This window comes from Lethenteron reissneri, chromosome 69, assembly GCF_015708825.2.
Source record: "Lethenteron reissneri isolate LAM-NWPU_2019-01 chromosome 69, ASM1570882v1, whole genome shotgun sequence".
Lineage (NCBI taxonomy): Eukaryota > Metazoa > Chordata > Hyperoartia > Petromyzontiformes > Petromyzontidae > Lethenteron > Lethenteron reissneri.
Window position 1 is genome coordinate 4,796,518 of NC_083847.1, and position 20,594 is coordinate 4,817,111.

A 20,594-nucleotide genomic window follows, 5' to 3' on the forward strand; every position below is an offset into this window, starting at 1 on the left:
AAAATCCATGTGACCACGGTGAAAGAGACGCACAAACTTAAAATATACAACAGGCGTCAGGGTCAGGATCGAACCCACGACCCTCCTGTATACCATGCGAGGTAGTTAACATCTCGCCACCGAGGTGACATCAGGTGTCCATCTCATTTATTGTAGCATGACCAAATTAATGTGGGTGATGAGGAGTATAAACCATCACACAAACTCCTGTCATCCTCGTAGCGGCTATTGGCTGGCCATCGAACAAAGATGGTCACCGCATTGCGCCCTTTCAGATGTACTGCTGCGGCCGTCTGGAACAGCTCTTCCTTCCGATATTAGTAAGCCACTCGGAGCTATATACTTTGAAATCATCATCGAGATTGGCAAACTCATTTTTTGTTATGCTTATTGTGCTTAGTATGTTGTCCTTCCCCCCGCACCTCCGATTGGCTACGTACGGTCCGAAATAATTTCAACATATATATGTACATAAAACAAGAAAACTATGTTTTTTTCGGGTTAGATTGCATGAATATAAAGGTGTTGTTAAACCTGCCACCACTCGATAAAGCCAATTAATAAGGTTTGTCATGTAAACAAAATGTGCCAATTAGTTACTACTTTAGCACTAATCGGTTGTGTTGTAGAGCAAAACCGACAGCAACATTTACACATTTGAGTACCGCGAGGTTTTCACCGGTAATTACAACAACCAGCCTCGTCAGGCAATTCGTCAGAACTCCTCTGTGGCGAAAGCCTACTTAACACGTTAAACCAAACGAAAAAGCGTTTTTTTTCTTTCCTCTCTCTCTCCGCGACCTCACCTTGGCCAACGTCTTCCTCATCCAACTCCACCTCGACAAAGTTTTGGTCTGCAGTGGCCGGGCACCCACGGGAACTCCCCGTCACCGCCGGTCTCTCATTGGCTCTTCCCTCAAATTTGAAGCGATTAAAATCCAGGCCTGTAATAATAATAAGCACTTTACTTCATGACAGATGGAAGGTCAAATAATACAGTGGTTCTTAACCTTCACTGTTAATAAACACATAGGGTTTGATGAAAAAAGTACTTGTTACTAACGTGCCGTGCTTAATTTGTTTTTTGACGATTTGCCTTATAAAAAAAATATGGCCATGTCTCACATCCCCCAGAAAGGGCATCTCGCACCCCCAGGGCGTGAGTGCGCCTCAGGTTAGTAACCACTGCTGCATAGGACAGGTTATGGATATATCAAATACACTTTTGAATTATTGACATGTTTACTTAAGTTTTGCTCTACGCATCTTCAGCTTTCAATTCCACTGAACTAAAAGTTATTATTTTAAGTCATTAAATCTAAACTGCCACGTTAACATTGATACCTATGTATTGAAGTTAAGGGTGTCACTATGGTATTAGTGTAGTGGAGTAACGCGCGCGGGGTTTGCAAGCGGTGTGCACGCATGTGAGTTGTGGACAGTGAAGTCACGTCAGGGCACACAGGTGTGGAGAGAGACAGCAACCAGAGAAGGTGACCAATTAAGATGCATAACGGTGATTGGCTGGCTGCAAATACAGACACGGTGTAGGCGTCTCGGGGTCGGGAGATTGAAGCATAGCGGCGGAAGCCACGGGTGTGAGGCGACGGAAGGTCGCCAGCTTAATTAATGAGGAGTTAATGAGGGGATATAAGGCAATGTGCGGAGACACGCAGGGGAGTTGTGAGTTGGGTTGGATGGAGTGAAGACAAGTCCAGGGCCCCGCTCTCCGCACCTCGTCCTCTCCAGCGGGGATGCCTGGTCCACCGCTGGAGGCAAGGGAGAGGATGGAGGAGCGAAGGTAGACAGGCTAGCAGTAGAGAAGCTAGCAGAGTATATAGCGAGAGGCTAGCAGTGGAGAAGCTAGCAGAGTGTATGGTAACAGCCTAGCAGCAGGGAGGCTAGCAGAGTGTACGGTGGGAAGCTACCAGTGTGTAGCGATAGGCTAGCAGTGGAGAGGCTAGCAGAGTGAGAGAGCGGAGCGAGCGAAGCGTGGCAGGCGACTAGCGTAGGTGGGAGAGTTGCGACGGAGTTACGTGGTGCTGAACGCGAGTTCTGTTGAATAAAAGTGAAACAGGAGAAAAAGAAAGAAGGTGTCCGCGTGAAATAAACACACTACATTAGCACCAGCCACTGTCACAAGAGTGCTACTGTGCAGTGGCTCAGAGGAAAGCGCTCCAGAGGGTCATCAACACAGCCCAAAAGATCGCCGGCTGCCATCTCCCCACACTGGAAGAACTACACAGTTCACGTTGCATCAAAAAAGCATAAAACATTATAAAGGACTCTTCTCACCCTGGACACTCACTGTTTGAGCTGTTGCCATCAGGCAGACGATTCAGATCAGTCAAAACAAGGACAAACAGATTCAAACAGAGCTTTTATCCTACAGCGATCACCACACTCAATAATGCTAATTAATTATTAAGTAATAGCGTTTACAATTGACTGTGAAATAGAGATGTGCAATGACAAAATGTAACCTTATGTGGGTATACTTGGGCTGTTTTTATATATAGTATAAATTGATTATCTTTCATTTAATTTTATTTTTATTTTCTTGTTTTATTTAATTTAAATTTATGAATGAGGCCCTGACTGGTGAGCATTTTAAATTTCGTTGTACTGGTGACAATGACAATAAACGATCTATCTATCTGGAACCTCTCTCGGGGGCCAGAGTAAGTACGGCATGCGAGCAGGCCCTAGGGGGCATAGTCCTGGTGACGACCTGAGAGCGGGCAAGTGAGGACGGGGTAGTCTGGGTGAACCCAAGAGGACATGTGACCGGGACAGGGTAGCAAAGGGGGCTTGAGGGACACGTGATGCACGGTCGGGATCCTTCAGGAAAGATCCCGAAGGACGCGTGGCCGAGGGCGGAGCGAGGCCACGCTCAGGAGCATAAAGAGGCAGTCCCGGGAAGATTCGAGGCTGTTCTCTGGAATCAACCCTCGACACTACGTCTCCGCTCGGCATCGTGGGTCAGTCAGGATGTTGCCGACTGACACGGTTATGTAGTTACCCTGTTGGCGTGTGTAATAAACGTGTTGCCTCCATGTCAAGTGTGTGCCTCCCTGAAGAACACTACACATATAATATCATGTACATATTTTTGTTAAATATTGCTGTCTGGCAGGAGGAACGGATGGATGGATGCGCATGTCCAAAGGATGTGGGCATTGTTCATTTGATGATGACGCAAAAGATTACCAGTTCTGTTTTTGCCGAGTTATGTTGCTTACATATAAGCTCTAGCAGCCAAAAATCAAGACACTGGCACTCACTCGTCCGAATAGTGGACGGCTATGGACATGTCAAACAAAAACATAATTGAGGAACCAGCAGTGTGGAAGTATCGGGCTTCTCTCGCTCACAACAATCCTCCATAAATGGTAGATCAAACAATCACCGAACTACAACTGTGGTAAATTTCAAGCTGTCAAATGTGTCATCGACGATTTTGCCATTCCATGAACATCCCAGCAGTGTGTCGCTGCAATCCGTACAGCATTTACTGACATCTGAGAGGCGTATGTAGTAGTCGGGCTGTTGTTTTTATGAAGGACGTCATTGGTCACCGCAGGCAACTATAGCGACACGACCGCCGCCATTCTATGATAGCTGGGCACCAAAACTGTGCCACACGCCCTTCCCCGCATTGGCCTCATGGGGGAGCCTCCGGACCAAAAAAGTTAATTTAATTTAGTTTTTCTGCCGAATCCATTCCGATTACGTACACTTACACGTACGTCATCGGAACGGGAATGGGTTAATTTCCCAACCACACCTTAATTACGTAGGGGACTACAGAGCTTGAGAAATTGTTGGCACCAGCTCAGGGCGTGGATGCGTTTCCGCTTGTCTATGGTTCCTCTTCCCTCCGAGTCATCCACTCTCCTCAAGAGTGAGCGAATACCGTGCGCGTTATTAAGTTGCTATTATTTTGTTTTAAATGTTTACTATGTGAAATTGGCATAAATAAGCATGCAAATATTACCTACTGTGAAAATTTACCGTATTTACTGTACCGTACTTACCACACTAATCTCTAAGGCTCTGCATGGGGTGATGTACGTAGTGCTACTAGGCTCTTGTTTCGACAACCATGTGTTTGACGATCGCCAGACTGGGTTACAGCCTTTGGAGCGGTTTGGCCGGATCAGCCCGGGACCGCCGGACAATGTTGAAAGCTGGATAATCTCACGCCGGGTAATCGATGATGAACTGTAGCATGACTGAGATATGATTAGTGTCTTCTTTCGTATGGCTGATGTAGATGCAGAGCAACAACTACAATATCACATTCAGGTTGTCAAGCCCAGACAACCGCAGAAGCGGAGTAGCGAATCATCATCGCTGTGATGATGTCTCCTTCGTATTTGTGGATTGGGGGCATTGTGTCATTATACGTTGTGTATGGTCTGTTCTAAGTGACCACAGTCGCACCACACCACACATACATTCTTGGCTCATCACTAATATGAGCCAAGATTGTCTGTCGACCAGCCCCCCCCCTCATTAATAATCATGAACAGGTGGGGTTCTCCACATGGACCCCCCCGCCCCGTCAATAATAACACTGGTCAACACACTTTTTCTGGCATAAGGTATTCCAAGGGTTTTAAGGTAATTTTGGGGTGCTGATTCCAAATCTGGCATCAGTTTTTGTCTATCACATCAGGTTTTTGAGATATCAAATATTGCATTTTCAATAAAAACAGCTAATTTATGCTCATATACGAATAGCTAAACAGACATCCATACAAGAATAAGATAAGATACAATATACAATAATAATTAAACAAACATTTAATGAGCCGTAGCGCAAAGTTGTGAGAGTGACTGCATATCAATGTGAGTGAATGCATATTACCATGTAAGAATTGAATTGTGAAGATAAGACAAATATGTACAAAAAGGTCATTCACAATAGTGATGTTACATCTGCATAAACGACCTCTTCTTTGACGATCTCCGATGTACAGCTTGTGGAATGTCTCTCATCAAGGACCAGCAGTAATCTGCCACCATGTTTGAGTCCCATTGGCCTTGGTAACGTTCTTCCATAACTTTAATGTCTTGATGAAAGTGTTCACCTTGCTCTTCGCTCACGTGACCCATGTTCTCTGGAAACTGAGCCAAGTGACTATGTAAGTAGTGAACCTTGATGCTCATTCTACATCCAAGTGCTTGGAAACTCAAGAGCAGCTCCTCCACAATCTCTCGATAGTTGTCCGCTTTCCTGTTCCCAAGGAAATTCCGCACCACATCAGAGAATGCATTCCAAGCTCTAGCCTCTGCCGCAGTCATTTTTGTAACAAAGTGTGGATCCCTGATGAGTGTTCTTATTTGAGGGCCATCAAATATTCCTGCTTTTTTTCTTCTCGGCACTGAGACTTGAAAAGGTTGAACATATATAGCTGAAGCAGTCTCCAGTGTGATCAAGAGCTTTGACGAACTTCTTCATTAACCCAAGTTTTATGTGCAGTGGGGGAAATACTATTTTATTCCTATCAACCAGAGGCTCATTCTTGATGTTCTTGTCACCAGGCGTCAAACTGATTCTTGGTGGCCAGTTCTTTTTAACCCAGTGTTCTAATGTAGCCCTACTGTCTCAGTAGCACAGGAAATAATGGTATTTGGTGTGACCTCCTTGCTGACCCAGCAGAAAATTAACCATTTTCAAATCAACACAAATTAGCCATCCATGAACATGGTATTCCAATCTATCCAGAACAATCTTGATGTTGGCATACTCTTCATTCATTTTTACAGAGTGTCCTACTGGGATTGAACCATATATATTTGTGTTGTGAAGTAACACACATTTCAAACTCCTTTTACTACTTTGAATAAAAAGTCTCTATTCACTTTAATCATATGCGGGCAGTCCCATATTGAGAAGAAGCCCTTCAACATCATTACAATAAACAAGTTGACCATCTGAATGGAAGTACTTTCGCAGTGCTGCTTCTCTGTTACGATAAAAGGAGACACTCGTGCCAGGTCTGAGTAGTCCTTTCTCTTGCAGCCTGAAAGCCAACAATTCAGCAGACTGCTTTGGCAAATACAAATCTCTTACAAGATCATTCAATTCAGGCTGACTAAACAGAGACATTTTTATCACAATCTGCATCAGATGGCGTATATTCGATCGGAGCATCATCATCTGTAGAAGCAGGTAAACTGAGGGATTCAACATCAATCTCTGGTAGCTCAGTAAATACAGGCACAGGTATTTCCTCACAGTGCTCAACTGGTCGTCTGGCAGATGGGATATCGGGGTATTGTAAGTGTTGTTTGTTTTTCTTATTGAAACCTTTTACATTGACAAGGCAGAAGTAGCAGTTATCCAAATGGTTTGTAGGTTCTCTCCAAACCATTGGCACACCAAACTTCAGCTTAGCATTCTTTCCTTTAGACCATGATCGCAAAGTTTCAACACAGGTTTTACACACTTTGTGAGGAGCCCAATTTTTGTCTTGGTCTCCAAGTCGTATTTTAAAGTAGGCAAGAAAAACCTTCTTGACAAAGGTATTAATGTTGCGCCTTTGATCCTGCAAAGTGAAGCTGCCATAGATGTAGCAGAAGATATCTGGGTAATTACTGCATTTCCTTCTTTCGGATGTTGTAGCCATTGTTAGATCACGCCCTGCAGAAGAAAAATATTAAATAAATGTGGATATCTACATAAAATTATATTATAAACACACTATCCTAAAAATACAGCACCATATTTTAACACTAAAGCAGTCACTGACTCGCAACAACTTGCAATCATAAGTGACAGAGTTAATTTCGGGTAAAATCAATGAAAATGGGGTATGCCAATAGCATAAAAATGAGATGTGATAGAGCAAATCTGAGATCAGATTTGGAATCAGCACCCTGAAAATAGTCTAAAACAACTGCAAAAGTCCAGGCCAGAATTTTTTTTTGTTGACCAGTGTAATCATCATGAATGGGTGACGCCACTCCGCATGAAGAAGATGGAGCGGAAACGCGAATTTGTTTATGCAAATTAGCTTTCATTTTGACCTTTCTTTATGGAAAAGGAAGGCTAATAAAGAAATCAATGCAGCAGCTAATATAACGAGCCAAAAAAGGCTGTGTGTGTGTCCCGCGCGTGCCGTCACTCCACATGTGCGCCCCCCCCTCATTATTATTCATGTGCCTGGATTTTTAGACTTACGCAGAAGGTCGAGCGGCTAAATATGGAATACCGAGAAATCTTCTAAAGTACTTAATTTCATTTAATAAGTTAATAAAAATGTCTATGTGCTACATTTCCTCATAAAATTAACAATCACACAATAAAACATTAATTTACATCTTTTATTTTACAGCTTCCATCCTAGGATGGGCTAACAAGCTAGTTATACGAGTGATGTGATGAGGAAGTAGACTCGTTGGGACGTGCCACGAAATACGTCGAGAACTAATTAAGAAAAATATTTCAACAGTTTTTTTTGCAAATATATCCTCCATTTAACAACAAATTAGTATGGAACAAACCTAACGAGCCTAAAAAAGGTAAAACTAGACGTAACAATTATCAGTACACAAAAATATTACTTTAGGAAAAGAATATGACAACAGATTAGGATAGTAGAAGTGGCTTATCACATGGATATTTATAGCAACCAAATACTTTAAACGCATGCTGCAAAATGTGGAGGGGAAAACCGTAGGACCTAGAGAAAAATCCATGTAACCACAGTAAAAGAGACGCACAAACTTCAAATATTCAACAGGCGTCAGGGTCAGGATCGAACCTATGACCTCCTGTATACCAGGCGAGGAGGTAACATCTCGCCACCGAGGTGACATAAGGTGTCCATCTCATTTATTGTAGTGTGACCGAGATGTGGGTGATTAGGAGCATAAATCATCATGCCAACTCCTATCATCCTCGCAGCGGCTATTGGCTGACAATTGAACAAAGATGGTCACTGCATCGCGCGCTTTCAGATGAGCTTCTGCGGCCGTCTGGAACAGCTCTTCCTTACGATATTAGTAGGCCACTCAGAACTATGTACTTTAAAATAATCTGTATTGGCAAACTCATTTTTTTAAAATGTTTATGTGTGCTTAATATGTTGTCGTTGCCCCCGCCCGCACCTCCGATTAGCATGGTTGGCTACGTACGGTGCGAAAGAAGTTCAACATATATACAACATATAAACATATTGGGCCAGATTGAATAAATATAAATGTGTTGTTAAACCCACCACCGCTCGATAGAGCCAATTTATAAGGTTTATCACGTAAACAAAATGTGCCAATTAGTTACTACTTTAGCACTAATCGGTTGTCTTGGAGAGCAAAACCCACAGCAATATTTACACATTTAAGTACCGCGACGTTTTCACCGGTAATTACAACAACAACCAGCCTCGTCAGGTGATTCGCCAGAACTGTGGAGAAATCCTCCTCCTGTTTGTGGCGAAAGCCTACTTAACGCGTTAAACCAAACGAGAAAGCGTTTTTCCTCTCTCTCTTTCCGCGACCTTACCTTTGCCAACATCCTCCTCATCCAACTCCACCTCGACAAAGTTCTGGTCTGCAGTGGCCGGGCACCCACGGGAACTCCCCGTCACCGCCGGTCTCTCATTAGCTCTTCCCTCAAATTTGAAGCGATTAAAATCCAGGCCTGTAATGATAATAATAAACACTTTACTTCATGACAGATGGAAGGTCAAATAATACAGTGGTTCTTAACCTTTACTGCAGCCTTGCACCCCTTTGGTTCTCAATCGTAAAAAAGTATAATGTTAATAAACACAGAGGGTTTGATGAAACAAAGTACTTGTTACTTACGTGCCCGTGCTTAATTTGTGTTTCGACGATATGCCTGAAAAAAAATATGGCCATGTCTCACAGCACCCAGAAAGGGCATCTCGCACCCCCAGAGGGTGTGTGCGCCTCATGTTAGTAACCACTGGTCTATTAGATGTTAAAAAAACCAAGTGTTGCATAGGCAGTTATGAATATATCAAATACACTTTTGAATTCTTGACGTGTTTACTTAAGTTTTGCTCGCCGCATCTTCAGCTTTCAATCCCATTGAACTAAAAGTTATTATTTTAAGTCATTAAATCTAAACTGCCACATTAACATTGATACAAAAACACCATGCGCATATTTTTTTAAAATATTGCTGTCTGGCTGGCTAGAGGGACGGACGGATGGATGTGCATGTCCAAAGGATGTGGGCATTGTTCGTTTGATGATGACGCAAAAGATTACCAGTTCTGTTTTTGGCGAGTTATGTTCCTTACATATAAACTCTAGCAGCCAAAAATCAAGACACTGGCGTTCACTCGTCCGAATAGTGGATGGCTATGGACATCTCAAACAAAAACATAATTGATAGATCAAACAATCACCCAACTACAACTGTGGCAAAGTTCAAGCCGTCAAACGTGTCATCGACAATTTCGCCATTCCATGAACATCCCGGCAGTGTGTCGTTGCAATCCATACAGCGTCTACTGACATCTGAGAGGCGTATGTAGTAGTCGGGCCGTTGTTTTTATAAAGGACGTTGTTAGTCACCGCAGAGAACCGTAGCGACACGACCGCCGCCATTCTACAATAGCTGGGCACCAAAACTGTGCCACATGCCCCTCCCCGCATTGGCCTTGTGGGGAGCCTCCGGACCAAAAAAGTTAATTTAATTTAGTTTTTCTGCCGAAACCATTCCGATTACGTACACTTCCACGTACGTCATCGAAACGTGAAAGGGTTAATTGCCCAACCACACCTTAATTACGTAGGGGACTACAGAGCTTGGGAAATTGTTGGCACCGGCTCAGCGCGAGGACGCGTTTCCGCTTGTCTGTGGTTCCTCGCGCCTCCGAGTCATCCGCTCTCCTCAAGAGTGAGCGAATACCGTGCGCGTTATTAAGTTGCTATTATTATTTTGTGTTTTAAATGTTTACTATGTGAAATTGGCATAGATAAGCATACAAATGTTACCTCCTGTAAAAAGTTACCATATTTATTGTACTGTACTTACCACTCTAATCTCGAAGACTCTGCATGGGGTGATGTATGTAGTAGTACTAGGCTCATATTTCAACAACCATGTGTTTGACGATCGCCAGACTGGGTTACAGCCTTTGGAGTGGTTTTCCCGGATCGGCCTGGGACCGCCGGATAATGTTGGAAGCTGGATAATCTCGCGCCGGGTAATCGATGATCAACTGTAGCATGACTGAAATTTGATTACTGTTAAAAACTAAAAATGAAATGTTCTGTCTTCTTCTTTCGTATGGCTGATGCAGATGCAGAGCAACAACTACAATATCACATTCAGATTGTCAAGCCCAGACAACCGCAGAAGCGGAGTAGCGAATCATCATCGCTGTGATGATGTCTCCTTCGTATTTGTGGATCGGGGGCATTCTGTCGTTATACATTGTGTACGGTCTATTAAGTGACCACAGTCGCACCACTATTGGAGAGTTTTACATTCTCCATTTGTGTATCAGGTAACCGCATCTGCCATGGTTTGTGCAGCGGATGCATTTTAGGGCGGACCATGAGCTTCGTTGAAGATCAAAACCCAAGGATCTTCTGCCTTGGGTCTTTCACAACAAGGTGTGACCAAAATGGAACTCACCTTTCCCAAGGTCCTCCTCGTCCAATTCCACTTTGATGAAGTTCCGGCCTGCAGTGGGCAGGAATCCATGGGAATCTTCCACCTCCTCTGGCCTCTCACTGGCTCCCTCAATCTTCACATTCTTCAGAAGTTCAGCTGGAATTAAGAAAACGCAGCATGAGTTTTCACCTGTGCTTTGAAGAAGGACCATTGGGCTGCCTAAAATGTCACCATTGATATATATACTAGTTCATAAAGCCTGTCTTTGCCAGGCAAAATTTTTAACAAATATAAGAATTAACCTGATATGTTTTTTTTTACAATTTTCATCTACAATCAGACACAAACAACTACTCCAAAAATGTGTACTTTTTCACAAAAAACTGAAATTGTTGACTTGATTCAACTTTTTATATTTAAAGACGTACCCATCGGAAACTGCTCAATTTAAACAATCCGTTTTTTTCACGCTTTTTATAAACTCACTCAGTCTGTTGTCGTATCCTCAAATCTTGTAACTCAATTTTAACCCACTTCCCAATGTCGTATCGACTGTAAACTTGGTATACGTATGTCATACTGATGACCAAACTATATTCTATCATTAAAAAAAATATATATTTTTTATACATGTTATGTTTCGGCGTGGATCTAATTGTCCACGCTCAACTCACGTTGGCTGTAAATCACCACGGTCCCTTACGTTATGCAAGCTTCGGGGCCACTTCCAGGAGTCGTGGAGTTCTGCCATTACTCTTACGGTACATTACATTAAAGCGTGTTTAAAAAAAAGTATTTTTAAATATTACTTAGCGGGTGGAATCTTCTGCACGGGAGCAGGAAAATGTTATCACGAAGCACACGCATCAATCGGTCAATGTTAGTATTTGCTCGAAATCGAAAGATGAACAATCGAAATCGTCAGTTGTAATAACACTATCAATACATTCTTCACTCAAAATATGTTTCTGTTTATTAAAAAAACTACATTTTCTTAACTAAAACTTAATTTATACCTAGATTAGTGGTTTTAGGTAATGAGATCCGCGGGAAATGGATATTTTTGGATTATCCACGGCTGTCCTCCCCGTCATTAGCGCAGATAATCGAGAGTCTACTGTACGTGTCGGAGACAAGAATAAGCGCTGCTGATCTCACCGCCATCAATGTCTGCGCTTTTCATCACCAAATCCGGCCAGGTCCCAAGACTCGTATTGTCTTCACGCTCTTGTTTGATGGATGCAAAGTCAATCCAAGAAGCCATCTGAGGAGCAAAAATAAAACCAACAACAATCAGACATGCACACGTGTAGTGATTCGATCACAAACGAAAATACCCACCCGACTTTATGGACACGGCGTGCATGACACGGAGAGTCATGAAAATAAAAACAAGCCCCCCTGATTTGTACTTCACGGGCCTGAAAGGGGATTGGTTCGAGGCAGGGAAATTTAAGGCGATTGGAGGAGAAATATAACATGGAAAAAGCATGAAACGGAGGAAGATTGACAGGAACGACGGTTGGAATGCATTAGAGAAAGTGGAAGGCGATTGGCTGGAGGCATTTCAGAAGGTTAAGGAACCTTTGGGAAAGAGGTTTGAGGGATATATGAAGGGAAAACGAGATAGTTCGAGATGCCTGAAGTGAAGGGAATCCTTGAAAACCCGCCTGAGGAAATAAAAACTCCTATGTGGTGAAGACTACACACATATAAATCAAACATCCTACAAATAACCCTATATAGCTTATTGTGGGAGAAGTGCTGTGCACAAGCATCTGTTATGGCCACCACGGTGTACAAGGTGGTGGTGGTTTGGCTAACACCACACCTGGCCACCTTTGTCTCACCCAAAGGAAGTCAGGGTGTGGTGTGGCAGATAAGCGAATAGCAGCAATTAAGTCTCCTTCAAATACTTAAATGCTCGTGGCTATAAATTTGCACGTGATGACAAGCCACTTTCGTTGAGCTATCATTTGTGATGGTCACTTCTAAAAAAAACATAGCTCAGTGGGGCCTTACCTGATAAAATAAATTTGGTAAAAACTAGTTTTTCAATGCACACATTTTAATTTGCACTAAAAAGTACCAAAATAAATTATCACCCCATAAATGAACAAAAACGTGATGAACTGAATAAAAGTGGGTGGTTCTCTTTGGTTTTTTCGGTAAAGTCACGTAGGAAAAAATAAAGTAAATGAAAACAACTAAATTAAACCACAACGTTTCGATTGCAACACAAGCAATCATCATCATCATGTGTGACAACCACAGCAAGAAAATATATTACTGAAGTGGGAGAGATGCCGGAGTTAGGAAAGTTATATAAGGCAGAGAGGGCAATCGAGGGGTGGAGACAGGTGGGCGGGGTTAGAAGTTAAAGGCTGTGATTCCTAGAGGTGCACGGTGGGGGAAGAGTTGGGGGGAGAACAAGGACTGAGTGAGAGTTGCGTGTGAAAATCCTCCCCCGTAGAGGGCATTAATTCTAGATTTGAAGCTTTCGTGACTGCAAGGATTTATACTCTTTGATTTTTTCGGTACAGGATTATATAGGTTGGACAGGAGACGTGACAGAGAAGTAGAGCTAAGAATAGGGATGCACAGCGGCCGCTCCGGCGCCATGACGAGCGGAGACAGAAACGCCCCTTTCATTGGTCATAGGCTGGCCCAGCAACAGCCGCTGTGATTGCACCGGATGTTTGCCCTCGTGGCTGGGGCACAACCATTCACGATTTAGAAAACAAGTAAACCCGTAAAAACAAAGTTTTTCACTATAAATCCTTTATATGCGTGGCGGCTAGAGTCTTCTCGTCCTCTGGCTTGAGATGGCTGCCACCTATGGGTCAGATGATTGTCTGCCAGTATTAAACAATTGGTAATTAAATATTAAATTTGTTTTCCTTAAACAGTGTAAAATTTTGGAAAAATTTTTCACGAATATTAATTGTCTCGCACAACGAGTCTGTGTGCAAAATGTCAGCTCGATTGGATCACGGGAAGTGGGTTAAAAAACGACCGAAAGGTTTGCACGGTCGTAAGCAAGCAAGCAAGCGAACTTAATATAAAGGATTTAAAAAGGGGAGGAGGGAGGGGTAAAATGTAAGATTATTAATTATTAACATTTATTTTTATTTAAAGCTTTCGTGACTGCATGGATTCATATTCTTGGTTCTTTCGAAAAAGTCACTTAGAAGGGAAATAATAAAATAAGAAAAATATATTATAAATATATAAGCAATATATTTTTATATAATAATTAAAAATATATTTAAAATATTAGCTTTGTAGGGCTGCGTAGATCCGAAGATATGAAAGCTTTCAAATATTCCAAAAAAATATAAACAGATAACACGGAAAGTTCAATAAAAGTGTGTAGTAATAATAACAAAACCAAATTTATACAGTAGTTTTATAGTTTTAACTAGACCATGCCCGGTCAAGTTAATATTATTATGATCACGGTATGCAATAATTGTGCATTCCACCAGCCTCTGCTATAGAGTATTAGACCGCTGCTATAAATTTCCACGCGATGATGATGATGCTACTCTTTGGTTCTTTCGGTAAAGTCACGTAGGTATATTTACTTTATTTTATACCTACGTGACTTTACCGAAAGAACCAAAGACTACGGATTCCTGCAGTCACGAAAGCTTCAAATCAAGATTGATGATGAAGACGAGAAGCCACTTGGGTCGAAATATAATTTCTGATGATCAGGTCGCCTTCTAAAACAAGAGACATAGCAGCTCAGTAAGGGGGGGGGGGGCTTACACCTGGTAAACTGAACATAGTTTAAAAAATAGTAAAACCGTAGCAATAATATGTAGTGTCCACGCTACGTATTGTAATATCTATGTAAAATAATAATACAGTACAGCGCTGTGTGTGACATGCACGTTCGAGACGTGTCAACCTTTACGAAGCAATTCTAGATTTGAAGCTTTCGTGACTGCAAGGATTCATACTCTTAGTTCTTTCGGTAAAGTCACCATGTAGGTAAAAAATGAAATTAAAATTGTTTAATTTATTTTTATTAATTTTCATTTCATTTTTTACCTACGTGACTTTACCGAAAGAACTAAGAGTATACTTCACGAAGCAGTGGATCAGGGCATCAAAACAATTTAAATCAACACGCGCGTCTACGATTGCAATGAGAGACGAGGTACAATTTAAACTTAAGCGGCAGAATGACGAACACGCGTGGATTTTATCAGCCCACAAACAAATCACATCGGTCACATAACCGTATTGGACCTACCTCGGCCTCACCCGGCGGACTCCGTCGCCCGGCGAGGCGCGCGAGATCTCCGGCAGCGAAATCAGGCAAGGCAGGCCCTGGCGCGGGCCCACCGTGCCCGCCGGGATACGAGGGATTTGTTCCGGCAGCGAAATCAGGCAAGGCAGGCCCTGGCACGGGCCCACCGTGCCCGCCGGGAGTCGAGGGATTTTTTCCGGCAGCGAAATCAGGCAAGGCAGGCCCTGGTGCGGGCCCACCGTGCCCGCCGGGATACGAGGGATGTGTTCCGGCAGCGAAATCAGGCAAGGCAGGCCCTAGCGCGGGCCCACCGTGCCCGCCGGGATACGAGGGATGTGTTCCGGCAGCGAAATCAGGCAAGGCAGGCCCTGGCACGGGCCCACCGTGCCCGCCGGGAGTCGAGGGATTTTTTCCGGCAGCGAAATCAGGCAAGGCAGGCCCTGGGCTTGCGCTTGGGCCCGGGGCCCGCCAGGACACGAGGGATGTTGTGCCTGCGTGGTTTTATTTACCACTTTAAAATATATATATATAAAATAAATAAATGGTTAAATTATGAAGATGATTAACATTCACAAGCAATGCAGCGATCGCATTCAAACGCCACACACACACACAGAGATTACAAATTAATAACAATTCCCTTTCTACTCCATGCTGCCTGCTGGCTCAGTGCATTGACAAAGGTCCCCCGTGTAGTCCACACGGGCTGTAGGGCCAAGTGCTGTGAGCACACTCACACACAAAGGTCCCCCGTGTAGATCACACGGGCTGTAGGGGCAAGGGCTGTTAGCACACACACAAAGACAAAGGTCCCCCGTGTAGCCTGCACGGACTGTAGGGGCAAGTGCTGTGAGCACACACGGACAAAGGTCCCCCGTGTAGATTACACGGACTGTCGGGGCAAGTGCTGTAAGCACACACACACAGACAGACAAAGGTCCCCCGTGTAGCCCACACGGGCTGTAGGGGCAAGTGCTGTGAACACATACACAACACAAAGGTCCCCCGTGTAGCCCACACGGGCTGTAGGGTCAAGTGCTGCTCGCCTTGGAGGCCGCTCCCCGATCTTACATTAACATGCAAATTTTTACCTGGCAGCCTTTTAATTGGTGGAAACCCACCACCAGCGCTGTCGCTGCCCATCTCTTACATTAACATTAGCTGCCCCGCCCCCATGCTGCTGACACTTGGTCTATGCCCATTTTAAACCTTTAGAAACAGTTTGTCTTTAGAGGCTAACCCCCTTTTCCTGATGATGCCCGCTTGTGTTGCGATCGAAACGTCGTAGGTTTTTGTTATTTTCTTTGAATCTATCTACGTGACTTTACCGAGAGACCCAAGGAATATGAATTCTTCTGGTCACAAAAGCTTTAAGTTAATATTTAAACTGTATTTGTCTTACAACTATATCCTCCATTTAACAATAAATGAATACGGAACAAACTTCACGAGCCTAAAAAAGGTAAAACCGAGCGGAACAATTATCAGTATACAAAAATATTACTTTAGGAAAAGAATAGATTGGCAAACTCATTTTTTTAAAATGCTTTTTGTGCTTAATATGTGTGAAAGAAATTCAACATACATATGTACATAAAACAAGAAAACTATAATAGTTTTTTTTGGGTTAGATTGCATAAATATAAACGTTTAGTTAAACCCGCCACCACTCGACACAGCCAATTAATAAGTAATACGGTTTGTCACGTAAACAAAATGTGCCAATTAGTTACGACTTCACCACTAACCGGTTGTGTGTTGGAGAGCAAAACCCACAGCAACATTTACAAATTTGAGTACCGCGACGTTTTCACCGGTAATTACGACAACCACCAGCCTCGTCAGGCGATTCGCCAGAACTGTGTATAAATCCTCCTGAGAAAGCGTTTTTTTTTCTTTCCTCTCTCTCGGCGACCTCTCCTTCGCCAACGTCCTCCTCATCCAACTCCACCTCGACAAAGTTCTGGTCTGTAGTGGCCGGGCACCCACGGGGAACTCCCCGTCACCGCCGGTCTCTCATTGGCTCCTCCCTCAAATTTGAAGTGATTAAAATCCAGCCCTGTAATAATAATAAGCACAATCATTCATGAAGGATGGAAGGTCTAATAATACAGTGGTTCTTAACCTTTACTGCAGCCTTGCACCCTTTTGGTTCTAAATCGTAAAAAAATGTATGTGAATAAACACAGAGGGTTTGATGAAACAATATTTGTTTCATCGGAACCTCATTTGCCAGTAAAAATATAATTGGGTTTTTACCCTTTTATCTGGCAACAAAACTGACACCTTTTTTACATGGAGTCATGTTTGCATAGACCACAATACCTGCAGTCATAATACAAACAAAAAACACAACTCGGACAGTGCACATTATCAGAGTGGTCTATTAGATGTAAAACAACAACAAAAAACACTGGTCTATTAGATGTGTAATGACAGGGTGACCCCTGACAGCCTGTAAGGGTAATTACGGTTATAGCTGCATTACATCATGCCTTATTATGAAGGGGCGTATCTGGGGTAAAGATCAAGGGCGGAGTCAGTCGAGAAGTTCCGGGAACCATCCCGAAGGGTCTAGAAGGTTCTAGAAAGGGGGCGTGGCCAGAGCTGGAGCTTGGCCACGCCAGGCAGATATAAGGAGCACCGCACCAGAGCTTCGGGGCTGTTAGTGTGGGGTCTGGGTCCTGGTTGCGTCGCTGCCGTCGTCATCTCTTCGTCTTCGACCACGTGGCTGTTCTTCTGCAAGACCAGCTCCGTCGCCACCGCTACGCTTGTCAACCCACCAGCGTAGTGCAGGACGGAGATGGGCTGCGTGTTTGGACAGTCGAGGTGTAGCCACGTTACCAAGTGTATCGCCCTGTGTGCTCTTAATAAAACACATTCCTGCGGAGGGAGCTGGTAGGAACGTTGGGTTGCTCGGTCAATGGCCAGGGTCTATGGCGGCGTGGTGTATTCCGCAAATATGGCCGACTGTGAGGGCGGGCACAAGCCGGCGTGAGTAGGTTAAACGTTGAGTTTTATAAGGCCCCTCCCCTCCCCACCCAGCCCTACCCCTCCCACTACCCACCCAGCCCCAGCCACCCCACCCAGCCCCTCCCCACCCTCCCCTCTCCACCCAACCCCTCCCCACCCTCCCCTCTCCACCCAGCCCCATCCCTCCCATTTTTGGATGCACGATTCGTTCGTAAGTGCGGACATTAATAGATCGGTATTTGAAATTTCATAAACGATACAAAGGCCAAAGTGATAGTATTAGTTATGCGATGAGCATCTTAGCGTGAAGATTACCATCCCCCACCCAGTGATGGAAATAGATTTTTTTAACGAGGTTTTGTATTATCTTTATTTGAAATTCTGCAATTCACAAAACAGGTCTTGAGTACACAAATGCTAAGTTACGTTTACAGATATAAATATGATCGTGTGATTTTTTTATTTTAAAATAATGCATCAATTCAAATACACATATACAAATCGGACCATTCAAATAACAGATGACAGATACGAGTTAAAAATTTGACCGTTCCATCAGTTGGTGTGGTCAACTGTGCAGTTTGTGGTCTAAAAGATAATGCGTCCACACATTCAACTCATTAGAGCTGGTGGTCCCGGATAAAGCCGAGAGCATTGTACTTTCAATGTGGAGATCAAATAACATGCATGCTGGACATAATGGAAGTTGTCTCTTCCTGATTGTCACTTATATGTATTTTTCCAACTTCCACACATTTGCCTTTTGTGGTGTTTTATCATCATTTACAGAGTGATGGATTTCAGTGACTGCTATCTGCTGCACCAAATTGAGAATCTACCAGTGGCTGTGATTAGTCAGTGTTGTTGTTGTACTCCGGTGCGGAGGGACCTGGACATCGTTTCAAGCCGATTTGGTATCGGGCTGCTAGTCGTCCTCCCTTCCACACTGCGATGCCAAAGACACCCTTCTTGGCATCCGGGAGTTGGGGGCTTCGATTCTGACAGAAAGATCACCATTAGCATCTGTGACTTGACCGGTTTCCTTAGCAATCGAGAGCTCAGTTGGTGAGGGAACGGCTGTCGTGTCACTTTGCTTGGCCACATTGCCCCCCCCCCCCCCGTCTCCGACGTGCAAACTCCCGCAGCAAATTGCCCTCTCGCTTCAGTTGGTGGTCGACGCTCAGAGCGGACCGCGACCCTCAAAGGAACGGCGTCGCCCCCCGCGATTCGTGGATCAAACAAATCACTCCAGACGCCGGCGTATGGCGGCCAAGAGCAGTTCGTGCGAATGCTGTCGCAAGTTGCACAACGGGTCCTTCGCTAACTACGCGGCGTGAATGAATGAATGGATCTCTGCTGCCTACCACGTGTCCCGATAGTCCGACAGAGACCTGCATACGCACTGTGGTCACCCATCAAAGCACGATCCAGGCTCAAACTCACTTAGTTTCTGACATCTGGTGATTGGGCAGATGCGAGGTGCCAGGCGATTTGGTCATAAGCAGCTATCAATTAAAGATAAACATCGGAGATATAGTAGATTAGACGTAAAACTTTTTCAGGTATTGAATTGATTCTTACGCTTCTGATCCATGCATTTAGGAACTATTTTTAACTATTTACAAGTGACCATATAGCTTCATACCACTATGGTTTCCACGGTCGGGAAACATTGAAATTGCACGTTGTGCGATTTTATTCCCTTGCGACACTCCTTTCAAGATGTTAGCGTCTCACTTGCATGCGTTCCAGAATGCTTATTTAAGTAAGTGCGCGTCGTAAAACCCTTTCCGCACCTTTGGCACATGTGCGGCCTCTCGCCCGTGTGCGTTATAGAATGTTTCTTTAAAGTGGAGCGCTGCGAGAACCCTTTGCCGCACTCGTTGCACAGGTGCGGCTTCTCGCCCGTGTGCGTCCTGGAGTGCATCTCTAAATTGTAGCGCTGCGTGAACCTCTTGCCGCACTCCTCGCACATGTACGGCCTCTCGCCCGTGTGCGTCCTCGAGTGTTTCTCCAAGGTGGAGCGCTTCGAAAACCTCTCCCCGCACTCCTTGCAGATGTGTGGCTTCTCCCCACTGTGCAGTCGATAGTGGGCCTCTAAGTTGTAACGCTTCGAGAACTTCTTCCCGCACTCCTCGCACACGAACGGCTTCTCGCCCGTGTGCGTTCGAGAATGCTTATTTAAATCACCGTGAGCCGTAAACCCCTTCCCACACTCGGGGCACACGTGCGGCCTCTCGCCGGTGTGCGTCCTGCAGTGTATCTCCAAATTGGAGTGACGCGTGAATCGTTTCCCGCACTCGCCGCACTCGTGCGGCTTCTCGCCCGTGTGCGTCCGAGAGTGAGTGTCCAGGTTAGAGCGCTGTGTAAACCCCTTGCCGCACTCCTCGCACACGTGCGGCCTCTCGCCCGTGTGCGTCCTGCAGTGTATCTCTAAATTGGACCGCTTGGAGAACGACTTCGCGCACTCCGTGCACTTGTGTGGCTTCTCGCCCGCCGCCTTCGGCACTCTATGCCCTCCCATTTTATCCGCTGGTACAGAAATCTTCTTAAGCCTTACCCTCAGGCACAGCTTCTTTACAGTACATTCCTTCCGATTCACGGACGGTGCAGAGCCTTTAGGCTTCCTCCCACACCGCATGCAGCCTGGCGGTGTCTGCTGGCCGGTGCTTTTCTCTCTATCCAGCCGTGCTCCGAATCGTCCTCCAAAGTCCTCGTCGCACTCTTCGCAAAGTAGTCCCTTTGCACGTCCTT

The 20,594-nt window shown here is 44.5% G+C and overlaps 1 protein-coding gene across 10 annotated transcripts in view; it reads right to left on the reverse strand.

The window, feature by feature from the left end:
• Positions 1 to 20,594, reverse strand: part of LOC133360739 (oocyte zinc finger protein XlCOF6-like) — a 134,818-nt gene that overhangs the window by 109,127 nt on the left and 5,097 nt on the right. For 6 of the 10 annotated variants that reach the window (XR_009757296.1, XM_061579567.1, XM_061579561.1 and 3 more), the window contains exons 1-5: positions 14,871 to 15,510; positions 11,765 to 11,870; positions 10,628 to 10,762; positions 8,516 to 8,653; positions 807 to 944 (exon numbers count right to left, since the gene is read on the reverse strand). Coding sequence is in view for 8 of the 10 variants with exons in the window: in XM_061579567.1 (XP_061435551.1) it covers positions 807 to 944; positions 8,516 to 8,653; positions 10,628 to 10,762; positions 11,765 to 11,870 (517 nt within the window). In the remaining 2 variants the exon portion in view is untranslated. Of the gene's footprint in view, positions 1 to 806; positions 945 to 8,515; positions 8,654 to 10,627; positions 10,763 to 11,764; positions 11,871 to 14,870; positions 20,592 to 20,594 lie in introns of those variants that run through there. The other 4 variants (XM_061579563.1, XM_061579562.1, XM_061579565.1 and 1 more) reach the window with 3 other exon arrangements.